The sequence below is a fragment of the Carcharhinus amblyrhynchos genome, chromosome 17, assembly GCF_965287045.1.
Source record: "Carcharhinus amblyrhynchos chromosome 17, sCarAmb.v2.hapA, whole genome shotgun sequence".
Classification (NCBI taxonomy): domain Eukaryota; kingdom Metazoa; phylum Chordata; class Chondrichthyes; order Carcharhiniformes; family Carcharhinidae; genus Carcharhinus; species Carcharhinus amblyrhynchos.
Window position 1 is genome coordinate 2,255,090 of NC_137340.1, and position 23,070 is coordinate 2,278,159.

At 49.8% G+C, this 23,070-nt stretch overlaps 1 protein-coding gene across 3 annotated transcripts in view; it reads right to left on the reverse strand.

Annotated features, from left to right (window-relative positions):
- Positions 1 to 17,767, reverse strand: part of rufy2 (RUN and FYVE domain containing 2) — a 61,324-nt gene extending 43,557 nt beyond the window's left edge. For all 3 annotated transcript variants that reach the window (XM_080205387.1, XM_080205386.1, XM_080205389.1), the window contains exons 1-5: positions 17,493 to 17,767; positions 11,243 to 11,416; positions 9,739 to 9,856; positions 5,093 to 5,194; positions 1,970 to 2,093 (exon numbers count right to left, since the gene is read on the reverse strand). In XM_080205387.1, the coding sequence (XP_080061513.1) occupies positions 1,970 to 2,093; positions 5,093 to 5,194; positions 9,739 to 9,856; positions 11,243 to 11,416; positions 17,493 to 17,718 (744 nt within the window). In that variant the 5' untranslated portion in view covers positions 17,719 to 17,767. The remainder of the gene's footprint in view (positions 1 to 1,969; positions 2,094 to 5,092; positions 5,195 to 9,738; positions 9,857 to 11,242; positions 11,417 to 17,492) is intronic.
- Between the last annotated feature and the right edge of the window lie 5,303 nt (positions 17,768 to 23,070).

Consider the following 23,070-nt stretch of genomic DNA (forward strand, 5'->3'; position numbering starts at 1 on the left):
TGCCCGTCTCTAATTGCCCTTGAGAAGATGGTGGTGAGCTGGTGTCTTGAACCATTGCAGTTTCTGAAGTGTAGGTACCCCCAGCGTTGTTAGGGAGGGAGTTCCAGGATTTTGACCGAACACTAAATCAGGATGGTGAGTGGCTTGAAGGGGAGCCTCCAGATGGTGGTTTTCCATCCATCTGCTGTCCTTGTCCTTCTAGTGGTCGTGGGTTGGAAGGTGCTGCCCGAAGAGCCTTGATGAGTTTGTACAGTGCATCTTGTAGATGGTACACACTTCAGTCACTGTGCCAATGGTGGAGCAAATGAATGTTTACTGGGAGAGGGAGCAGGGAGCAGGTCCTAAAGGAAAAGGAGAAAGGTTCCATGAAGACCTTTAAGTCAAAGGATAAGGACAGGAAATATGCAACAGATCCTGCTCCGTAAAGTTAAGGATGAGGAGCAGAGTAAGGCTCCAAGTCTAAAGTGAGAAAGCTGCAGGAAGCAGATTAGGCCTGTGAGGAGCTAAAGGTCTGTAATCCTTACTATGGGCCTGTGAAGCAGTGGTGTTGCACTGGTATAGCTGAATAACAGAGTGTGTGAAAGATGAAGATTGAATGCATGTAGCAATCCAGAACAGAGAAACATCAGGAGAGATCGAAATCCTGGAGTTGGGCCCTTGTGGAAAGTGTCAGAGAGAAAAGATTGTTTGGGAAAAGATTCAAAGCGATTACTGTGAATTTTGAGATCAGAAACCCTTGTGTGAAAGACAGAATTCCAGCTAGACCAGTTGATTCACAGTGTGACATATGTCGGAGGGGGAGATGGTTAGAAATACAAAGCATTTGTTTGGGGTGTCACTTGGTTTCAGAGTGTGGTGTGTCCGACCACCCATTGGATTACTGGACTGTGTACTTTCTGTGAACGTTAAAGTACAAGATAGATTTTGTAACTTGTGTTATCCTTATGAATCTGTACAGGTATAGTTGTGGGTGAAGCAATACTGTCATATAGTTCTTTTTTTTATTCAACATGTACTTTCAACAAGTGTGTAAAATATATCAGTAGACTGTTCACTAGCTTCATTCCACTTGTCTATGTAAAAAGTTAGGATCTATCAGACCTAGTTGCCCATTGGGACCTAACTCGCCCAGTAGTAACACTAGCTGGGATTTCTAACAGTGTCAAAATTAAGTTCGGGGCGTGAAGAGGAAATTATTAACCAGTTAATAAGGTTTTAGACAAAATACACAACACCCTGACAGGACCACTAATAAAGAGTTAAAGGATTCCTAAAACAAATTTAATAAGCTGATGAGACAACACTTTACACATATGTGGATGCAGTAAGAGGATTAAACAAGTAATTTTTGTTTTAAAACATACATTGATAATTTAAACGTATTTTAAGTGTTGTACGAATCATTGCTTACTTCAGACAAAAGCAGATTACTGCAAGGGGTGACGGTAAAGGCAAATAGTTCAGAGCCAAAGGCCTAGGAACCTCTAGTTAGCAAAATTCATATCAGAAGATTTCTTATGAGACCTGATCTCGCAACATTATGAATAGGTCCATTCATTGTCCAGACTCAGGATAAGGATGTGCCTGGATGCAGGAACACATGTTTATCCGGGTTTGCAATGGTCCGGTGGGACGTCCACTTTGACCCTTGTAGCAAGCGTCTCGGGTAACCAGACAACCTGAAAGTGACTTTAGCCAAGATGAGAGTTAGCATCTGGATTAAATGGACAAATGAGATATCATTATACTATATGGTAGAATGCAATTGGCCGAGGTGAATGTCAGACACTGTTATTGTTACCAAATGTAATTGATTTTAAACTAATCTAAGGAAGGAATAATTGAAAAATTGTAATTGATCTGTTTTTGATTGTACACATTAGATTCATCAGAGTTTCAGTAAGTGATACAGAGACCATCACCATGGATGAGATTAGTTGTCACACACCAATACTAAGAGCTGCCTTACCAGGGAATCCAGATCTTCTCCCTTGACGCACAAATTAGCATCCATCACATTAAGTCCCACCAGGAGTCCAACGATCACTGCCCCTTCCTCTTCCATCATCAATGCATGGTCCTCGTAAAATTCACTGCAACCAAAGCACAACACCATGACTTACCACCGCTCTTCCCGATTTGCATCATATCACATCTTTACAGTCTGAAGCAGCTTCAGGACAATACTTCACTTTTATCAACTACTGTTAAGACTCCCACAACTGGGAATCAAAGCAAAGGTGATTTAACTGAAGAGGAACAAGAGAGTAGGGCCAGTAAGACTCAGAAGAAGTACAGGCAGGATGTGGTTGCTAATCAAAGAGGGCCCGGTGGACTGAAGTGCATTTATTTCAATGTCAGAAGTGTAACAGGCAAGGCAGATGAACTTAAAGGTTGGATTAGTACTTGGAACTATGACAATGTCGCTTTTACAGAAACTTGGAAAGATGGGATTGGCAGTTTATCATCCCAGGATACAGATGTTTCAGGCGGGATAGAGGGGGATGTAAAAAGGGTGAAGGAGTTGCACTACTGGTTAAGGAGAATATCATAGCTGTGCTGCGGAAGGACATCTCGGAGGGCTCATACAGTGAGACAATATGGATAGGGCTCAGGAATAGGAAGGGTGTAGTCACAATGTTGGGGGTTTACTATAGGCTGCCCAACTGCCAGCGGGAGATAAGAGGAACAGATACGTAGGCAGATTTTGGCAAGGTGTAAAAGCAACAGGGTTGTTGCGGTGGGAAATTTTAACTTCCCTGATATTGACTGGGACTCACTTAGTGCTAGGGGTATGGATGGGGCAGAGTTTGTAAGGAGCATCTAGGAGGGCTTCTTGAAACAGTATGTAGATTGTCCAACGAGGGAAGTGGCCATACTTGGACCTGCTATTGGGGAATGATCCTAGCCAGGTGGTCGATGTTTCAGTAGGGGAGCAGTTCATGAACAGCAACAACAATTCAGTAAGCTTTAAGGTACTGATGGATAAAAATAAGTGCAGTCCTCAAATTAAGGTGCTAAATTGGGGGAAGGCTAATTACAACATTAGGCAGGACCTGAAGAATGTAGATTGGCAGCAGATGTTTGAGGGCTATTCAACATCTGGCATGTGGGAGGCTGTCAAGTGTACATTGATACGATTCAGGGCTGGAATATTCCTGTAAGGATGAAGGATAAGTATGGCAAGTTTTGGGAACCTTGGAAAACAAGAGATATTGTGAGCCTAGTCAGAGAGAAAAAGGAAGCATTTGTCAGGGCTAGGAGGCTGGGAACAGATGAAGCAAGTGTAGAATACAAGGAAAGTAAAAAAACTTCAGCAAGAAGTAAGGAGGGCCGGCAGGATGAAGGAAAATTCCAAGGCTTTTATACCTATATAAAGAGCAAGAGGGTAGCCAGGGAGAGGTTTGGCCCATTCAAGGACAGGGGAGGGAATCTACATGTGGAGCCAGAGGAAATGGGCGAGGTATTAAATGAGAACTTTGTGTCAATATTCACCAAAGAGAAGGACTTGGTGGATAATGAGTCTGTGAAAGGGTGTGTAGATAGTTTGAGTCATGTTGAGATCAAAAAGGAGGACATATTGGGGTTCTTGAGGAACATTAAGGTAGACAAGTCCTCAAGGCCTGATGGGATATACCCTGGAATACTGAGAGGGGCAAGGGAGGAAATTGCTGGTGTCTTGAGAAAATCTTTGTATCCTCACTGGCTACAGGGGAGGTCCCAGAGGTTTAGAGAACAGTCAATGTTGTTCCTTTGTTTAAGAAGGGTAACAAGAATAATCCAGGTAGTTACAGGCCGGTGAGCCTTACATCAGTGGTAGGGAAATTACTGGAGAGGATTCTTCGAGACAGGATTTACTCCCACTTAGAAGTAACTGGACATGTTAGCAAGAGGCAACATGGTCTTGGGAAGGGGAGGTCGTGTCTTACTAATTGGCTTGAGTTTTTCAAGGAAGTGACAAAGAGGGTAGGACAGTGGACATTGTCTACACGGACTTCAGTAAGGCCTTTGACAAGGTCCCTAATGGCAGACTGGTGCAGAAGGTGAAGTCCCAGGGGATTAGAGGTGAGCTGGCAAAGCAGATACAGAACTGGCTCGGTCACAGAAGACAGAGGGTAGCAGTGGAAGGGTGTGTTTCTGAATGGAGGGCTGTGACAAGTGGCATTGCTCAGGGATCAGGGCTGAGACCATTGCTGTTTGTAATGTATATAAATGATTTGGAGGAAAATGTAACTGGATTGATTAGTAAATTTGCGGATGACGTAACGATTGGTGGATTTGCAGATAGCGATGACAACCTTCAGAGGATATAGATCGGTTGGAGACTTGGTGGAGATTTACTAGGAAGGTTAGGGGGTTTTAGCTCAGTCGGGCAGCATGGTTGGTCCAGGCTTGGAGGGCTGAAGGACCTGTTCCTGTGCTGTAATTTTCTTTGTTCTAACTGTTCTCTCTCTCTCTCGAATGCAGTGCCTTGCTGGAGTTTGCTTGCTGTCAGTTCTCTGCTACTTCCCTCAGTGCTATTCTCTGCCTGCAAGACTAGGCAATACAACCCTGCAGACTCTCCACCACAGATACCACCACCACCACTCAGCCCTTCCTTTTTCTCACCCAGAACAACCACATTCTCAATCTGTCCAAGATTGCGGCTCCATCTCACCCCTGCCTACCACAGGGGTCGGTTATCTCTGCACCGTGTAGAACTGGAAGCTGGGCCCACCCAGTCAGCAGAGAATGCAAACACTGATCTGAAAATGACTCTCAATGGGGCCAGTAGGATGAGTGGCCAGTAGGATTAGACAAGGAAATCCAAGCTTCACTCATCACAGTTACAGATAAAAAAAAATTCTCCTGTGTCAGACAATGATAAATCCAGTGAAGTATATAGTCTGTATCTACATAATGAATAGAGATGAGTAAAGCTCAACCACTCCACACGCAGATCAACTCCCTCAAACAGGGGGACAAGGGGCAGGCAGCTGGTGGTGGTGCCGATGGTGTGTGTGTGTCTGTGGAGGGAGGCAGTCCACATAGACAGAAATCCTTACAGTTCTCTCATCACTTGAGACAAGACAAACAAGGGAAAGAGAAGCACCTGAACAGGTCCCTCCTGAGAATCATGCATCTTAGATAATCCGCCAGCTTCTTCTGCATCATGGCAAGCCGTAACCAGGCACGGGCTCGGCCTAGAGGGGTCCTGTATAGGAAAAGAAGTCACAAGTGTTAGCTACATTAGCTCTTTATCGTAATTCTTCTCCAAGAAATAAAGGGGCATTTGTGGAATAAAGACATGCCTTTCAACTCACCTGGGTGGATTTAATGATTCAGTGCAGATAGTGGGTGCTTTACTTTTAACCTCGCAGCATTTGATGTGGGAATAACATAGAGGGAACTTTACTCTGTATCTAACCCCACACTGTACATTTCCTGGGACTGTTTGTTGGCGACAGTGTAGTGAGAGCTTTACCCTGTATCTAACCCCTTGTGGTACCCTCCCTGGGAGTATTTGATGGCGACAGTGCAGAAGGGTAGCACTGCCGCCACTCAGCCAGAGGCCTGGGATCGATTCCAGCTTTGGGTGACTGTGTGGCGTTTGCTCCAAGTGCTCCAGATTCCTCCCACTCCAAAAAAATGGTTAGGTGGATCAGCCATACAAACGAGACTGGTGTGGGGACAGGGAGATGGGAGGGCCTGGGCAGAATGTTCTTTCAGAGAGCAATGCAGACTTGATGGGCCGAATGGCCTCTTTCTGCACTGTAGGGATTCTAACTGTTTCTTGCTGCACGATCTGCGGAACTATTCCCAAACAGGTAAAATTGCCTTTAGCGCTCCTGACCTGGATTCAGCTTATTGTAATTCAATATTCCCACAAAAACAAAGTTTCTTCCCTTTAACGCCATTTCTTCAATGATCCAACATTGTCAGTCCATTGAGCCATTCCCTGCCCCTCCATTCTGCTGAGGCACACGTCTCTAATCAGCTGTGTTTGTCTAGCCCACTCATCTGCTTCCATCTCAGGAATCATAGCTTCAAAATAAGGACTGGGGTAAACACAGTAAGAAGTCTCACAACACCAGGTTAAAGTCCAACCGGTTTATTTGATAGTAAACCCACAAGCTTTCGGAAACGCTGTTCCTTCGTCAGGTGAGTAGAAAGTTCTGATCACAAACAGGGCATATAAAGGCACACACAGGTTACAGAATACTGATTAGAATGCGAGTCTTTACAGCTAATCAAGTCTTAAAGGTGCAGACGGTGAGAGTGGAGATAGCATTAAGCATGGACTAGAGATGTGTATTGTCTCCAGACAGGACAGTTAGTGAGATGTTGCAAGTTCAGGCAAGTCATGGGGGTTACAGATAGTGTGACATGAGCCCAAGATCCTGGTTGAGTGTCTGCACCTTTAAGACTTGAATAGCAGATTAGCTGTAAAGACGTGCATTCTAATCAGTATTCTGTAAACTGTGTGTGCCTTTATATGCCCTGTCTGTGATCAGAACTTTCTACTCGGCTGGTGAAGGAAGAGCATTCCGAAAGCTTGTGGTGTTTACTATCAAATAAACTTGTTGGATTTTAACCTGGTGTTGAGAGACTTCTTACTGCATCCTATAACACAGTTCCACCGCACCACTACCTCTCCATCTGATAATAGTTCCACCTCACCACTATCTCTCCATCCTATAACACTCAGCTCCACCTCACCACTATCTCTCCATCCTATAACACTCAGCTCTACCTCACCACTATCCGTCCATCCTGTAACACTCAGCTCCACCTCACCACTATCTCTCCATCCTATAACACACAGCTCCACCTCACCACTATCTCTCCATCCTGTAACACTCAGCTCCACCTCACCACTATCTCTCCATCCTGTAACACTCAGCTCCATCTCACCACTATCTCTCCATCCTATAACACACAGCTCTACCTCACCACTATCCGTCCATCCTGTAACACTCAGCTCCACCTCACCACTATCTCTCTATCCTGTAACACTCAGCTCTACCTCACCACTATCTCTCCATCCTATAACACTCAGTTCCACCTCACCACTATCTCTCCATCCTATAACACAGTTCCACCGCACCACTACCTCTCCATCTGATAATAGTTCCACCTCACCACTATCTCTCCATCCTATAACACACAGCTCCACCTCACCACTATCTCTCCATCCTATAACACTCAGCTCCATCTCACCACTATCTCTCCATCCTATAACACACAGCTCTACCTCACCACTATCTCTCCATCCTATAACACTCAGTTCCACCTCACCACTATCTCTCCATCCTGTAACACGCAGCTCCACCTCACCACTATCTCTCCATCCTATAACACTCAGCTCCACCTCACCACTATCTCTCCATCCTATAACACAGTTCCACCGCACCACTACCTCTCCATCTGATAATAGTTCCACCTCACCACTATCTCTCCATCCTATAACACACAGCTCCACCTCACCACTATCTCTCCATCCTGTAACACGCAGCTCCACCTCACCACTATCTCTCCATCCTATAACACTCAGCTCCACCTCACCACTATCTCTCCATCCTATAACACTCAGTTCCACCTCACCACTATCTCTCCATCCTATAACACTCAGCTCCACCTCACCACTATCTCTCCATCCTATAACACTCAGCTCTACCTCACCACTATCTCTCCATCCTATAACACTCAGCTCCATCTCACCACTATCTCTCCATCCTATAACACTCAGCTCCACCTCACCACTATCTCTCCATCCTATAACACTCAGTTCCACCTCACCACTATCTCTCCATCCTATAACACACAGCTCCACCTCACCACTATCTCTCCATCCTATAACACACAGCTCCACCTCACCACTATCTCTCCATCCTATAACACTCAGCTCCACCTCACCACTATCTCTCCATCCTATAACACTCAGCTCCACCTCACCACTATCTCTCCATCCTATAACACTCAGCTCCACCTCACCACTATCTCTCCATCCTATAACACTCAGCTCCACCTCACCACTATCTCTCCATCCTATAACACTCAGCTCTACCTCACCACTATCTCTCCATCCTATAACACACAGCTCCACCTCACCACTATCTCTCCATCCTATAACACTCAGCTCCACCTCACCACTATCCGTCCATCCTATAACACTCAGCTCCACCTCACCACTATCTCTCCATCCTATAACACACAGCTCCACCTCACCACTATCTCTCCATCCTATAACACTCAGCTCCACCTCACCACTATCTCTCCATCCTGTAACACTCAGCTCCACCTCACCACTATCTCTCCATCCTATAACACTCAGCTCTACCTCACCACTATCTCTCCATCCTATAACACAGTTCCACCGCACCACTACCTCTCCATCTGATAATAGTTCCACCTCACCACTATCTCTCCATCCTATGACACTCAGCTCTACCTCACCACTATCTCTCCATCCTATAACACACAGCTCCACCTCACCACTATCTCTCCATCCTATAACACTCAGCTCCACCTCACCACTATCTCTCCATCCTGTAACACTCAGCTCCACCTCACCACTATCTCTCCATCCTATAACACTCAGCTCTACCTCACCACTATCTCTCCATCCTATAACACTCAGCTCCACCTCACCACTATCTCTCCATCCTATAACACTCAGCTCCACCTCACCACTATCTCTCCATCCTATAACACTCAGCTCCACCTCACCACTATCTCTCCATCCTATAACACTCAGCTCCACCTCACCACTATCTCTCCATCCTATAACACACAGCTCCACCTCACCACTATCTCTCCATCCTGTAACACTCAGCTCTACCTCACCACTACCTCTCCATTCCTTCTCCTCTTGAGCAAAATGCAGTCTTGGATGATCAGACACTTCCTCCAATTAATTATTGGGAATATTGAAGTGAGACTTTGTTTCCCACCATAAATCTCATTCTCAAGCTCCCATATCCATCCCCTCTCTCCAAGACGGAATCATAAAATCCCGACATTGCAGAAGGAAGCAATTTGGCCACTGATTCTGCACCAACTCTGCATCTTACCCAGGCCAAGCCTCCACCCTATCCCACACATTTTACCCCAGGTAATCCACCTAACTAGACATCTTAAGACATTAAGGGGCAATTTACCATAGCTAATCCACTACACCTACACAACTATGGAATTGTATTTGACCCCGAGATGAGCTTGGGACCATGCATTACTGATCATACATGAACCCACCTATTTCAAGTTCCATAATATCATCCAAATCCGCCCTGCCTCAACTCAGCGACTTCTGAAATCCTCACCTAGGCCTCAGTAACTCTAGACTTGACTGTTCCATTGCTCTCTCGATTGGCCTCCATACTTCCACCCTCCATCAATTTCAACTGATGCAGAACTTCTAACCTGTGCCAAGTCCCATTTACCTTTCATACTGGTGCTCACTGACTAACCTTTGTCTCCTGGACTAGCAATGTCCATTATGTGTCTTTGCCAACCAAAAAACATTCAATCTAATCCTTTTTCCCAGTTCCTGGTCTATAGCCCTGTGAATTACGGCACAAGTGCATATCCAAGGTGAGGGTTTCTGCCTTTACCACCCTTTCAGACCCCACCATACACAAAAGAAAATCTCAACTCCCCACTGTTCTTTCTGCCATTGGGATCAGGGCCTGAGGCAGGATCTCCCTGATTATGATTCTGATAATATTGCAACCTCGCCCAAGAAATCCAAATCCTTACTTTAACCCCGGCATGTCTCGAACACTGGCTGCAATCTCGCTCGCCTCTGGACAAAGTTTCTCCACAAGCTCCAGGGGGCCCCACAGCGACTTGTTGTGACCAAGGAATGACTTCTTCACTGCAGGAGGAGAGGGGGAAAAGGTCAGGATACCAACAGCATTACCAGAAGGCTCCTCACAGGCCCCGAGGTGTGACAAATACCCTCAGGCCTGGTGCTACTGTAAAGGACACTAGGAAAAAATAGGAGCTGGCATGTCTGTCTGTGGCTACAGAATGGACACAACCCGCTCTCCCACTTTCTTAGCTGTCCCAAAAGATCTTATTACCCCCTTCCATCGCTGAAAGACCCCACCCCATAGTAGTGCAACCAAAGGTGCCCATTCTTGGGTATAAAAAGGGCAACAGCACAAGCAGAATTGAACAGAAATTACCACCATACATACCCTTTGGGGTCCTTGGAAAAGACAAACAAGGTGGCCAGTGTAAAAAGTCAGATACCTTGAGCATTGATATTTGAGTTCCTTCATCAAAAAAATCCCAATTAAATTTCAAAGGGAGGAGAGTGTGCTATGGGTTTTCTCAAATGGCCTTATTAACCTGCATCAACACTTAGATTTGTGTACCTGTACTTCAGGGGGGTAATATCTTAATACAGAGAGGGGATTGGTTAGCTAACAGCAAGCAGAGATTTAGGATAAATGGGTCACTTTCTGGCTGACTGTAATGAGTGGAGTGCCACAAGGATCAGTGCTGGGGCCTCAACTATTGACAATTTATATCAATAACTGTAAAAAGGGACCAAACGTACGGTTGCTAAATTTGGTGATAACACTAGCTAGCTAAGAAAGCAAATTGTGAAGAGGACATTTAAGTGAGCGGACAAAAATTTGGCAGATGGAAGTGTGGGAAAATGGGAACTTATCCACTTTGCCAGGAATGATAGAAAAGCAGCAAATTATTCAATTAGAGAGATTACAGAACTCGTACAGATCAAGGTAACTTGTTTCAAGAATCAGGAAAAGTTAGTTAGCAGGTACAGCAAGGGATTAGGAAGGCAAATGAGATGTTGGTGTTTATTGCAAGGGAATGGAGTATAAAAGCAGGAAATGTTGCTACAATGGAACAAGCCCTGAGACCAGATCTGGAATACCATGTATAGTCTCTAGTCTCCTTACTTAAGAAAGGATATAATTGCACGAGAAGTAGTTTGACTCATTCCTGAGAAGGATGAGGAAGTTATCTTACGATGAAAGGTTCTATAGTCCTGTGTTCATTGGAATTTAGAAGAGTAGGAGTTGACCTTTTTCAAACATAACATCCTGAAGGGACTTGACAAGTTGGGCGCTTGAGGTGGGAGCAGTGGCAGGCCCCAGGGAGGGGTGGGTCCTGGGACGGCAGCACTCTGCGGCAGGGGTGGGCCCCAGAACGGCGGCAGGCAGTTTTTTCCTATTGCTGCTGCTATACAATCTGACCATGGGTTGAATTTTCAGCTTGGCGAGTTTACCTTTCAGTCCATGTTTCAGACAATGTTCCAGGACAATGAAGAATTGCTGTAATGGGGCATAGTCAGAATCCAGAGTCCTCCCAAAGCTCAGAGCTGATTCAATCAGTCCTTTGATGCTGAGATTCGCCATGTTCAGTAGATTTGTCCTTTCAATGGCCACTGGATCCCTCGGGCCTTGGCAAGGTGAGAGAGAGAGTGACATTAAACCAGGTTGGTTCAGGGGAGACTCCCCCACCCCCAGAAATACCTCTGGATAATTCCACCCCCTCCCTCATTCCATCTCCCCGCACCCTCAACTCTCCACTCTATCCTCCTCCTCCTTCCTCCCCCTCGGAGTTGCAGTTTTATAGCACAGATATAGGCCGCTCGGCCCATCGTGTTGCACTGGCCATCAGGTACCTATCAATTCTGATCCCATTGTCCAGCAGTTGGTCCATAGCCTTGTATGCTGCGGCATTTCAAATGCACATCTAAATGTTTAAACATTGCAAAGGGGGCGAGTTTCCTTCAGGTGCTCCGCTTTCCTCCCACAGTCCAAAGATGTGCAGGGTCAAACGGCCATGCTAAATTGTCCCTCAGTTTGTGTGCGAGTGAGTGTGCACCCTGCAATAAACGGTGTCCTCCTCATTCCCCTGTCCTCCATTCCTCCCTTTTCTCCCCTCATCCCCCCTCCTCTCCACTCTCTTTCCCCAATACCACCCCTCCTACCCCACTCATTCCACCTCATGCTCCCTCCCTCTCCCCTTTCCCTCACTGCTGCCAAACCTCTCATTCCCCCCTCCCTTCATTGCCCCTCTTCACCCTCATATCCCTCCTCCTGCCTGTGCCCATATCCCACTCATTCCCACTGCCCTCCATTCTCCGCTCCCACCTATTCTCTCCTCTTCCCTCCCTTCCCCCTCATTCTCTTCTACCCATCCCCATTCCTCGCTCATAGCCCCCTCCACATAAACCCCTCCCCCATTTCCACCCTTCTCCATACACCCCTCTTCCACAACCCCTATTCACCCATCATTACCCCCTCCCCCATATCACACTTCCTCCCCCAACTCATTCCTCCTCATGGCCTCCTCCCTCTCCCTGTCCCCTCATGCCCTCTCCTACTCATTCCCACTACTCAGAGTCAAAGGTTTACAGCATGGAATAGGCCCTTCTGCCCAACTAGTCCATGCTGCCCAGTTTTTACCATTCAGCTAGTCTCAATTGCCTGCATTTGGCCCATATCCCTCTAATCCCATCTTACCTACGTAACTGTCTAAATGCTTTTTAAAAGAAAAAATTGTACCTGCCTCTACTGCTACCTCTGGCAGCTTGTTCCAGGTACTCCGTGAAAAAATTGGCCCTCTGAATACTTCTGTATCTCTCTCCTCTCACCTTAAACCTACGCCCTTTAGTTACAGACTCCCCTACCATTGGGAAATGATGTGGACTATTTACCTTATCTACACCCCTCATTATTTTATAGACCTCTGTAAGATCACCCCTAAGCCTCCTACGCTCCAGAGGGAAAAAGTCCCAGTCTATTCAATCTCTCCTTATAACTCAAACCATCAAGTCCCCGTATCATCCTAGTAAATCTTTTTTGCACTCTTTCCACTAAAATGCATCCTAGCATTTATCTATTCATCAGCTCACTGGCCCAATTGATCAAGATCCCGTTGCAATCCTAGATAGCCTTCTTCACTGTCCACTATGCTACCAATCTTGGTGTCATCTGCAAACTTACTAACCATGCCTCCTATATTCTCATCCAAATCCTTAATGTAAATGACAAATAACAGTGGACCCAGTACTGATTCCTAAAGCACACCGCTGGTCACAGGTCTCCAGTTTGAAAAACAACCCTCTACAACCATCCTCTGACTTCTGTCATCCAGCCAATTTTATATCCATACCTCAGCCTGAATCCCATGAGAATTAACCTTATACAACAACCTACCATGCAGGACCTTGTCAAACGCCTCGCTAAAGTCCAAGTGGACTATGTCAACTGCACTGCCCTCATCTATGTCCTTCAAAAAACTCAATCAAATTTGTGAGACATGATTTTCCACTCACAAAGCCATGCTGACTGTCCCTAATCAGTCCTTGCATCTCTAAATGCCTGTAGATCCTGTCTCTCAGAATACCTTCTAACAGCTTACCCACTACAGTTGTTAGGGTCACTGATCTGTAGTTCCCTTCTTAAACAAAGGCACATTTGCCACCCTCAAATCTTCAGGCACCTCACCTGAGACTATCAATGATGCAAATATCTCTGCTAGGGGGACCCGCAATTTCCTTCCTTGCCACCAACAACATCCTGGGGTGTACTTCATCAGGTCCCACTTTAAGACTTCCAGCACCACCTCCTCTGTAATATGTACACTGCTCAAGACTTCACTATTTATTTCCCAAGTTCCCTAACATCCATGCTTTTCTCAACAGTAAATACTGATGAGAAGTATTCATTTCGGATCTCACCCATTTCTTGTGGATCTGCACATAAATGACCTTGTTGACCCTTAAGAGGCCCTACCATCTCCTTAGTTACTCATTTGCCCTTTATATATTTGTAGAAGCTGTCTGGATTCTCCTTTGCCTTATCTGCCAAACCAATCTCATTTTCCCTCTTTTGCCTTCCTGATTTCTCTCAGCTCTACACTGATACCCTCTACACTCGTCATGGAATCCACTTGATCCTAGCTGCCTATGTATGTCATATGCCTCCTCCTCCTCCTTTTTGACCAGGCACTCAATATTCGAGTCTTCCAGGGTTCCCTACTTCTACCAGCCTTGCCCTTCCAAAAGGAATGTGCTTATTCTGATCTGTAGTTAACACAATTTTGAAATCCACCAGATGTCCCTTTGTCTGCCAATAAACTCCCCCAATCAAATTTCCTGTCTAATACCATCAAAATTGATCGTGCCCCAATTTAGAATTGTAACTTTTGTATCATTCTCCATAGCCCACTCATCCTGCCTCCCAGCCTCATTCCTCCTCAATACCCCCTCCCGTTATACCCCTCTCATCCCCCCCACCCCCTCCTTCCTCTTCCCCTGATTCACACCGATCTCCATTTCACTTGTTGCTCCTCCTCCCTCATTCCTCCCTCCACCATTTCCCCCACGCATATCTTCCCTCCTCCCTCACACCCATCATCGCCCTCCCCATCCCATAACCCCATCCCTCTCAGACCCATTCTCCCCCTTTTCTCCCTCCCCATCCGACACCACTCCTCCTCAGAGCACCCACCCCCACCCCCTCATCCCGCCCACCCACACCCTCACCCCCCAACCGCCCCCTCATTCCCCCCTCCATTGCCCCCTGACCGCCCCCTCATTCCCCCCTCCATTGCCCCCCGACCGCCCCCTCACTCCCCCCTCCATTGCCCCCTGACCGCCCCCTCATCATCTTTCCCCTTCACTGCCCCTCAGACCCACCCGCCACTCCGCCCCCTTCGTCGCCACACCGTTCCCCCCGCCCCCCCCCCCCATCGTCATGTTGCAACTGTACAAAACTCTGGTGCGGCCGCACTTGGAGTATTGCGTACAGTTCTGGTCGCCACATTATAAGAAAGATGTGGAGGCATTGGAAAGGGTGCAGAGGAGGTTTACCAGGATGTTGCCTGGTATGGAGGGGAGGTCCTACGAGGAGAGACTGAGGGATTTGGGGTTGTTTTCGTTGGAAAGAAGGCGGCTAAGAGGGGACCTTATTGAAACATATAAGATGATTAGAGGTTTAGATAGGGTGGATAGTGATAGCCTTTTTCCTCGGATGGAGAAAGCTAGCACGAGGGGGCATAGCTTTAAATTAAGGGGTGGTAGTTATAGGACAGATGTCAGGGGTAGGTTCTTTACCCAGAGGGTGGTGAGGGATTGGAATGCCCTGCCTGCTGAGGTTGTAAATGCGCCTAGTTTGGGGGCGTTTAAGAGATCTGTGGATAGGTTTATGGATGGAAAGGGATTGGTTTAGGTTAGAGGGTCATTGCTTTTCTCTTAATTGGTCGGCGCAACATCGTGGGCCGAAGGGCCTGTTCTGCGCTGTAATGTTCTATGTTCATCATCTCCCCGCCCCCTCCCCATCTCCCCGCCCCCCCCCCCCCCCGGTCGTCTCCCCGTCGTCTCCCCACATCACCCCGCCACACCTCCCCCTCATCTCCCTCCAACCTCGCAACACTGCCCCCATTATCTCCCCCCAAGCCTGCCACCCCACCCCCTCATCGTCTCCCTGCCACCCCACCCCCTCATCATCTCCCCCCAACCCCACCCCCATCATCTCCCCCCAACCCCGCCACCCCGCCCCCTCATCATCTCCCCCACAACTCACCATCACCTCCCCCTCATCATCTTCTCCTCCCATCATCTCCCCATACCCACCCCCTCATCTCCCCACCACCCCACCCCCTCATTTCCTCCTGCACCCACCCACTCCCACAGCCCCCTTCATTGCCTCCATAGCCCCCTCCTCCCCCACACTTCATTCCCCCCACCCCCCTCTCCCCATCCCTCCATCACCCCTCCTCCTCCCCTCATACCCTCCCATTCAGCCTCATACCCCCCTTTATTGCCCCCCCATACCCCCTCCTTCCCCATCGCACTCCCTCTCATCCCCACCCACCCCTCCCTCTGATTCCCCCATCCCTCCCCCACATCCCTCCCTAACCCTCTCCATCCTCACCTCATACCCCCACCTCCCACTCCCCTCATCCCACACCCCTCCACCCACCCCACCCCACCATCCCCTCGTCCACCCCCACCCTTCCTTTACCCCTCAACCCTACACTTCGTCCCCCCCACCCCTCCCCCTCATCTCCCCACCCCTCCCTACCCCCAACACCCTTCCCCTCATAACCCCACCCTCTCCTTCCCACTCCTCCACCTCACCACCACCCTCATCCCCCTACCCCTCCTCTCATCACCCCCTACCCTGCCTCCTCATTCCCCCCACCCCTCACCATCACCTCTCCCCTCATCATCCTCTCTCATTTCCCCCTCACCCCCCTCATCCCCCACCACTCTCACCGCTCCCCCTCCACTGCCCCCCACCCACCCAACGCCCCCACCCGCCCCATCCTCCCCCGACCCACCCACCCCGCCCACCCCATCCCCTCCACCCCCACCCACCCCTCATCCCCCTACCCCTACCCACCCCTCATCCCCCTACCCCTACCCACCCCTCATCCCCCTACCCCTACCCACCCCTCATCCCCCTACCCCTCATCCTCCTCCACCCCCCCACCCCCACCCCCCCACCCCCCTCCACCCCCACCCCCCCACCCCCCTCCACCCCCACCCCCCCACATCCCCCATCCCCCACCCCCCCACATCCCCCATCCCCCTCCACCCCCCCCACCCCCACCCCCCCACATCCCCCATCCCCCTCCACCCCCCCCCACCCCCACCCCCCCACATCCCCCATCCCCCTCCACCCCCCCCACCCCCACCCCCCCACATCCCCCATCCCCCTCCACCCCCCCCCACCCCCACCCCCCCACATCCCCCATCCCCCTCCACCCCCCCACATCCCCCATCCCCCTCCACCCCCCCCCACCCCCACCCCCCCACATCCCCCATCCCCCTCCACCCCCCCCACCCCCCCACATCCCCCATCCCCCTCCACCCCCCCACATCCCCCATCCCCCTCCACCCCCCCCCACCCCCACCCCCCCACATCCCCCATCCCCCTCCACCCCCCCACATCCCCCATCCCCCTCCACCCCCCCCCACCCCCACCCCCCCACATCCCCCATCCCCCTCCACCCCCCCCCACCCCCCCACATCCCCCATCCCCCTCCACCCCCCCACATCCCCCATCCCCCTCCACCCCCCCCCACCCCCACCCCCCCACATCCCCCATCCCCCTCCACCCCCCCACATCCCCCATCCCCCTCCACCCCCCCCCACCCCCACCCCCCCACATCCCCCATCCCCCTCCACCCCCCCACATCCCCCATCCCCCTCCACCCCCCCACATCCCCCATCCCCCTCCACCCCCCCCACCCCCACCCCCCCACATCCCCCATCCCCCTCCACCCCCACCCCCCCTCATCCCCCATCCCCCTCCACCCCCACCCCCCCTCATCCCCCTCCACCCCCACCCCCCCTCATCCCCCTCCACCCCCCCTCCCCCTCAACCCCCCCTCCCCCTCATCCCCCTCACCCCTCACCCCCCCCCCTCACATCTCCTCACCCCCCCCCCCCTCACATCTCCTCACCCCCCCCCCCCCCCCCCTCACATCTCCTCACCCCCCCCACCCCCTCCCCTCACCGCTCGGTGTGTCTCTCTCCCCCGGGCGGCCTTTCCCGGTGCCGGTGCCGATGTTGTGTGAGGCTCTCCGGCTCAGGGTGAGGATGGTGCCGGCCTGGCTCTGGGGCTCAGTCCCGGGCTCGGGCCCCGGGCTCCGCTCCTCCTGCAGCCGGAGGATGCCGAAAGGCCGCTCCCGGCTCTCCCCGTCCGCCAGGCCCGGGGGCAGCTCCTGCTCCGCCGCCTGCATCGCGGCCTGGGGCCCGGCTCCCGAATCCCGGCTCCCGAATCCCGGCTCCTCCCGGTCCCGGTCCCGGCAGCGGCTCCTCCCGCCGGGCGGAGCTTCCAGAATCTTCCGCCCAATCCCGGCCCCTCCCAATTCTGGATCAGTCACTCCCCCCCCCAATCCCAATCCCGGTCCCGCCCTCAATCCCAATCCACATCATTCCCAATCCCAATCCCTGTCAGCACCACCCCCCAAATCCCAATCCCTGTCAGCACCACCCCCCAAATCCCAATCCCTGTTAGCACCACCCCCCCAAATCCCAATCCCAATCCCTGTCAGCACCACCCCCCAAATCCCAATCCCTGTCAGCACCCCCCCAAATCCCAATCCCAATCCCTGTCAGCACCACCCCCCAAATCCCAATCCCTGTCAGCACCCCCCCAAATCCCAATCCCTGTCAGCACCCCCCCAAATCCCAATCCCTGTCAGCACCACCCCCCAAATCCCAATCCCTGTCAGCACCACCCCCCAAATCCCAATCCCTGTCAGCACCCCCCCAAATCCCAATCCCAATCCCTGTCAGCACCACCCCCAAATCCCAATCCCAATCCCTGTCAGCACCACCCCCAAATCCCAATCCCTGTCAGCACCCCCCCAAATCCCAATCCCGGTCCCACACTCAATCCCAATCCAGATCATTCCCAATCCCAATCCAGATCCAGATCATTCCCAATCCCTGTCAGCACCTCCCCCAAATCCCCATCCCAATCCTAGTCCCACCCTCAATCCCAATCCAGATCATTCCCAATCCCAATCCCTGTTAGCACCCGCCCAAATCCCAATCCCCATCCCTGTCAGCACCGCCCCCCCCAAATCCCAATCCCTGTCAGTCCCAATCCCGGTCCCACCCTCAATCCCAATCCAGATCATTCCTAATCCCAATCCCTGTCAGTCCCACCCCCATTCCTGACTGGTCAATCCCAATCCCAGCCCTTTCTCCATCCCAATCCCAGACTGGTCAGTCCCAATCCTGGTTCTGCCCTCAATCCCAATCCAGATAATTCCCAATCCCAATCCCTGTCAGCCCCCTCCCCCCCAAATCCCAATCCTAATCCCTGTCAATCCCTATTCCGGCCCCTCCCTCAATCCCAATCTGGTTCATTCCTAATCCCAATCCCTGTCAGCCCTCCCCATTCCTGACCAGTCAATCCCAATCCCAGCCCCGCCCCCAATCCCAGACCGGTCACAATCCAATTCCAATACCTGTCACTTTCCAATTCCTGACCGGTCACTTCCCAATCCCAGCCACTCCCCCATTCCCAGATCAGTCACTTCCCAATCCCAATCCTGGTCACTCCCCAGTGCAGGTCACTCCCCAATCCCAGACCAGTCACTCTCAATCCCAGATTGGTCATCCACCAATCCCAGATTGGTCACTCCTCCTTCCCACATCCCATTTCCCACTCTGAAAAATCTATTCCTACTCATGTTAACCCATAGGGCAGGTGGTTGGTGGGAATGCTTGACAGTACTGTGCCTTTAAGAAATGTATTTAAATTATGTTTCTCCGTGGGATTTTTTTGGCAGCCTCTGGGGTTTTATTGGTACCATATTGTCTGTAGATGACGTCCTTTATTGTTACTGAAGCAGTATAATTGACATCATGCTGTTTTTAATCTGAACTAATGCAGTGCTGTGTAGTTCCCCTGGGATGGCAGAGTAGAGCTTGATTGATGGTGATTGACAAGTCAGGTTGTGTGGCCAGGGACAGGTATTTTCACAGAGAAGCCCAGTTTTAGTTTTGTTTCTCAGAAGCTGCTTGAGGGTGACCTCTGTCTGGAGTTGGAGGTTTGTCGTCTGCGTGGCTGTTTGTAGAAGCTGCCAGAGATCGGGTTTACCTCTCAGAGGTTTTGCTGTTTGGAGGATATATCCTTTTTTGAAAACTACTGTTGGGATCACTGTCCGGAAGTGTTAAAAAGCTGGAAATGCAGCATGCTTGTTCTGTGCTAAGTCTGAAGAAAGGTGTCTGTGGGATATTGCTTGAACTCAATTCAATGAATAAATCTGGAATTGAAAACTAGTCCCTGTAATGGTGACTGTGAAACAACCATTGATTGTAAAGTCTCATCTGGATCACTAATGCCCTTCAGGGAAGGAAATCTGCCATCCTTACCTGGCCTGCTACAAACTCAAAAAGAAGTTAAACCTGGTGTCAGCCTAGCGATCAGAAACAACAACACATCAATCCCCAGTGACTTGCAAAGTCCTCCTTCCTAACATTTGGGGGCTTCTGCCAAAATTGGGAGAATAGCTTATAGAACATAGAACATAGAACACGACAGCACAAACAGGCCCTTCGGCCCACGAGTTGCGATCGCATCAAAACCTACCAATCCATAGACCTATCTATAACCCCCAATCCCATTAAATCCCATGTACTCATCCAGAAGTCTTTTAAAAGACCCCAGCGAGTTCGCCTCTACCACCACCGACGGCAGCCGATTCCACTCACTCACCACCCTCTGAGTGAAAAACTTACCCCTAACATCACCTCTGTACCTGCTCCCCAGCACATTAAATCTGTCCTCTCGTAGCAACCATTTCAGCCCTGGGAAATAGCCTCGGAGAATCCACCCTATCTATTCCTCTCAACATTTTATAAACCTCTATCAGGTCACCTCTCAACCTTCGTCTCTCCAGGGAGAAGAGACCGAGCTCCCTCAACCTATCTTCATAAGGCATGCCTCCCAATCCAGGCAACGTCCTTGTAAATCTCCTCTGCACCCTTTCAATAGCTTCCATGTCCTTCCTATAGTGAGGCGACCATAGATTGAGCAAGATCCTGTTCGCAAAATTATACCTTACAGACAATGTTCCATTCACCACCATCACCAGCCCTGAGTATGTCCTGTCCCATTGGCAGGGTGGATCCAGCAGAGGCAGTGACACATTAGTATACAGTCAGGATGGTGTTGTCCTGTACATTGACAATGGACCCCCATGAAGAATCAGGCATCAAGTCAAACAGATAAGGACACCTTCTGCTGATTACCAGCTACTGTGCCCCTCTCCTCCCGTCCCTGAGCTGCTGAATCAGTACCCCCCTCCATGTTAGAAATGATTTGGAAGAACTGCAGTTGGCGAGGGAACAGAAAGTACTCTGGGTGCTGAGTCTTAAACGTCCATCATCAGGAGTGGCTCAGTTACATCACTAACAGCTGAGGTGGCTGAGTCCTGAATGACATAGAGATGTCCTGGTGGAGACAGGAACGAAATGCATGGATAATATCTCCGTCAGCTGGACTGCTCTGTACGATTTCAAAGCAGAAAGCTGGAAAAACCCAGCAGGCCTGGCAAGGTAGGTAAGGAGAGAAAACAGTTAACGTTTGGAGTCTGCTTGACCCTTTTCAGAACTAAAGTGAGAGGAAAATGTGATTATAGATAAGAGGAGTGGCATATCCGGAACAGTGATTAGTGGGAGCTGGGAGAGATGTAGCAAACAAGGACAAGTGACTAGTGGGAAAGGCAGAGCAAGTGTTTTTTGCATAGCAACAAAAAATGTGCTGGGTATAAAAAGAGGACAGAGTGGAGGAGAAAGCTCACAGTGTGATATTGTTGAACTCCGTATGACTCCTGAGGGCTGTAATGTGTCTAATTGGAAGAGGATGTGCTTCTCTGGAAGTGCATTACAGCAGACCAAAGACGGACATGCGGACGTGAGAGCAAGGTGCCGAGTTAAAATGGCAAGCGGCAGGCAGTTTGAGATCATGCTTGCAGACTAAGCAAAGGTGTTCTGCAAAGCAGTCACTCAGTCTGCCTTTAGTCTCCCCAAGAAGAGGATCATCTTTCTCTGTTTTTTTTCAAAATGAACAAATGTTGTACTGAAAAAATGGTTCCAGATGATCACATGTTAGCTTCTATAAGTTTCTGAACAGCTATAAAGAAAATAAAAACTAACACCTTGTACCTCCTGGAATATCATAGAACCCTACAGTGCAGAAAGAGGCCCTTCGGCCCATCGAGTCTGCACCGAACACAATCCCACCCAGGCCCTACCCCCATATCATACCCACTAATCCCTCTAACCTACACATCCCAGGACACTAAGGGGCAATTTCTTAGCACGGCCAATCAACCTAACCCGCACATAAGAACATAACATAAGAACATAAGAAATAGGAGCAGGAGTCGGCCATCTAGCCCTTCGAGCCTGCCCCGCCATTCAATAAGATCATGGCTGATCTGTCGTGGTTCAGTTCCACATTCCCGCCCTCTCCCCATAACCCTTAATCCCCTCGCTTATCAAAAACCCATCAACCCGCGTCTTAAAAATATTTAGCGACGTAGCCTCCACCACTTCAACGGGCAGAGAATTCCAGAGATTCACCACCCTTTGAGTGAAGAAGTTCCTCCTCAACTCCGTTCTAAACCACCCCCCCTTTATCTTGAGGCTGTGGCCCCTAGTCCTACTGTCCTTTCTGAGCGGGAAGAGTCTCTCCACCTCTATCCTATCCATCCCATTCATCATCTTATACGTCTCAATGAGATCTCCCCTCATTCTTCTAAACTCTAATGAGTACAAGCCTAGTTTTATTCAGCCTCTCCTCATAGCTCAACCCCCTTAACTCCGGTATCAGCCTAGTAAACCTCCTCTGCACTCCCTCCAAGGCCAAAATATCCTTGCGTAAGTACAGCGCCCAAAACTGCACACAGTACTCCAGCTGCGGCCTCACCAGTGCCCTATACAGCCGCAGCAAGACCTCCCTACTTTTATATTCAATCCCCCTCGCTATGAAGGCCAGCATCCCATTCGCCTTCCTGACCACCTGCTGCACCTGCAGACTGGGTTTTTGCGACTCATGCACAAGGACCCTTGGCAGCTGTTTATAAAACCTAATCTCCAATCTGGTGCAAGTGGCCTAAGTATTATCTGTTCCAACACACAGTGCTTTCAAAGAGGGGCTTCGTTTAGTCAACATGAAACCACTGGCTCCAAGAACAAAATGAATCCTGTTTCCTATTAAACATTTTGAGTTTTGATTTGATTTATTATTGTCAAGTGTATTGGTATACAGTGAAAAGCATTGTTTCTCGCATGCTATGCAGACAAAGCATGCTGCTCAGAATGCGTGGAAAAGAAAAGAAGGTGTGGAATATGGTGTTACAGTCATAGCTAGGGTGCAGAGTAAGATCAACTCATGTTGCAGCTTTATAGAACCTTAGTTAGGTCGCACTTGGAATATAGTGTTCAATTCTTATCGCCACACTACCAGAAGGATGTGGAGGCTTTGGAGAGAGTACAGAAAAGATTTACATACTTCCCATCACTTCTGGATGTTGGACAAAGGATATATTTTCCTAGGGCAAGAAAAGGGG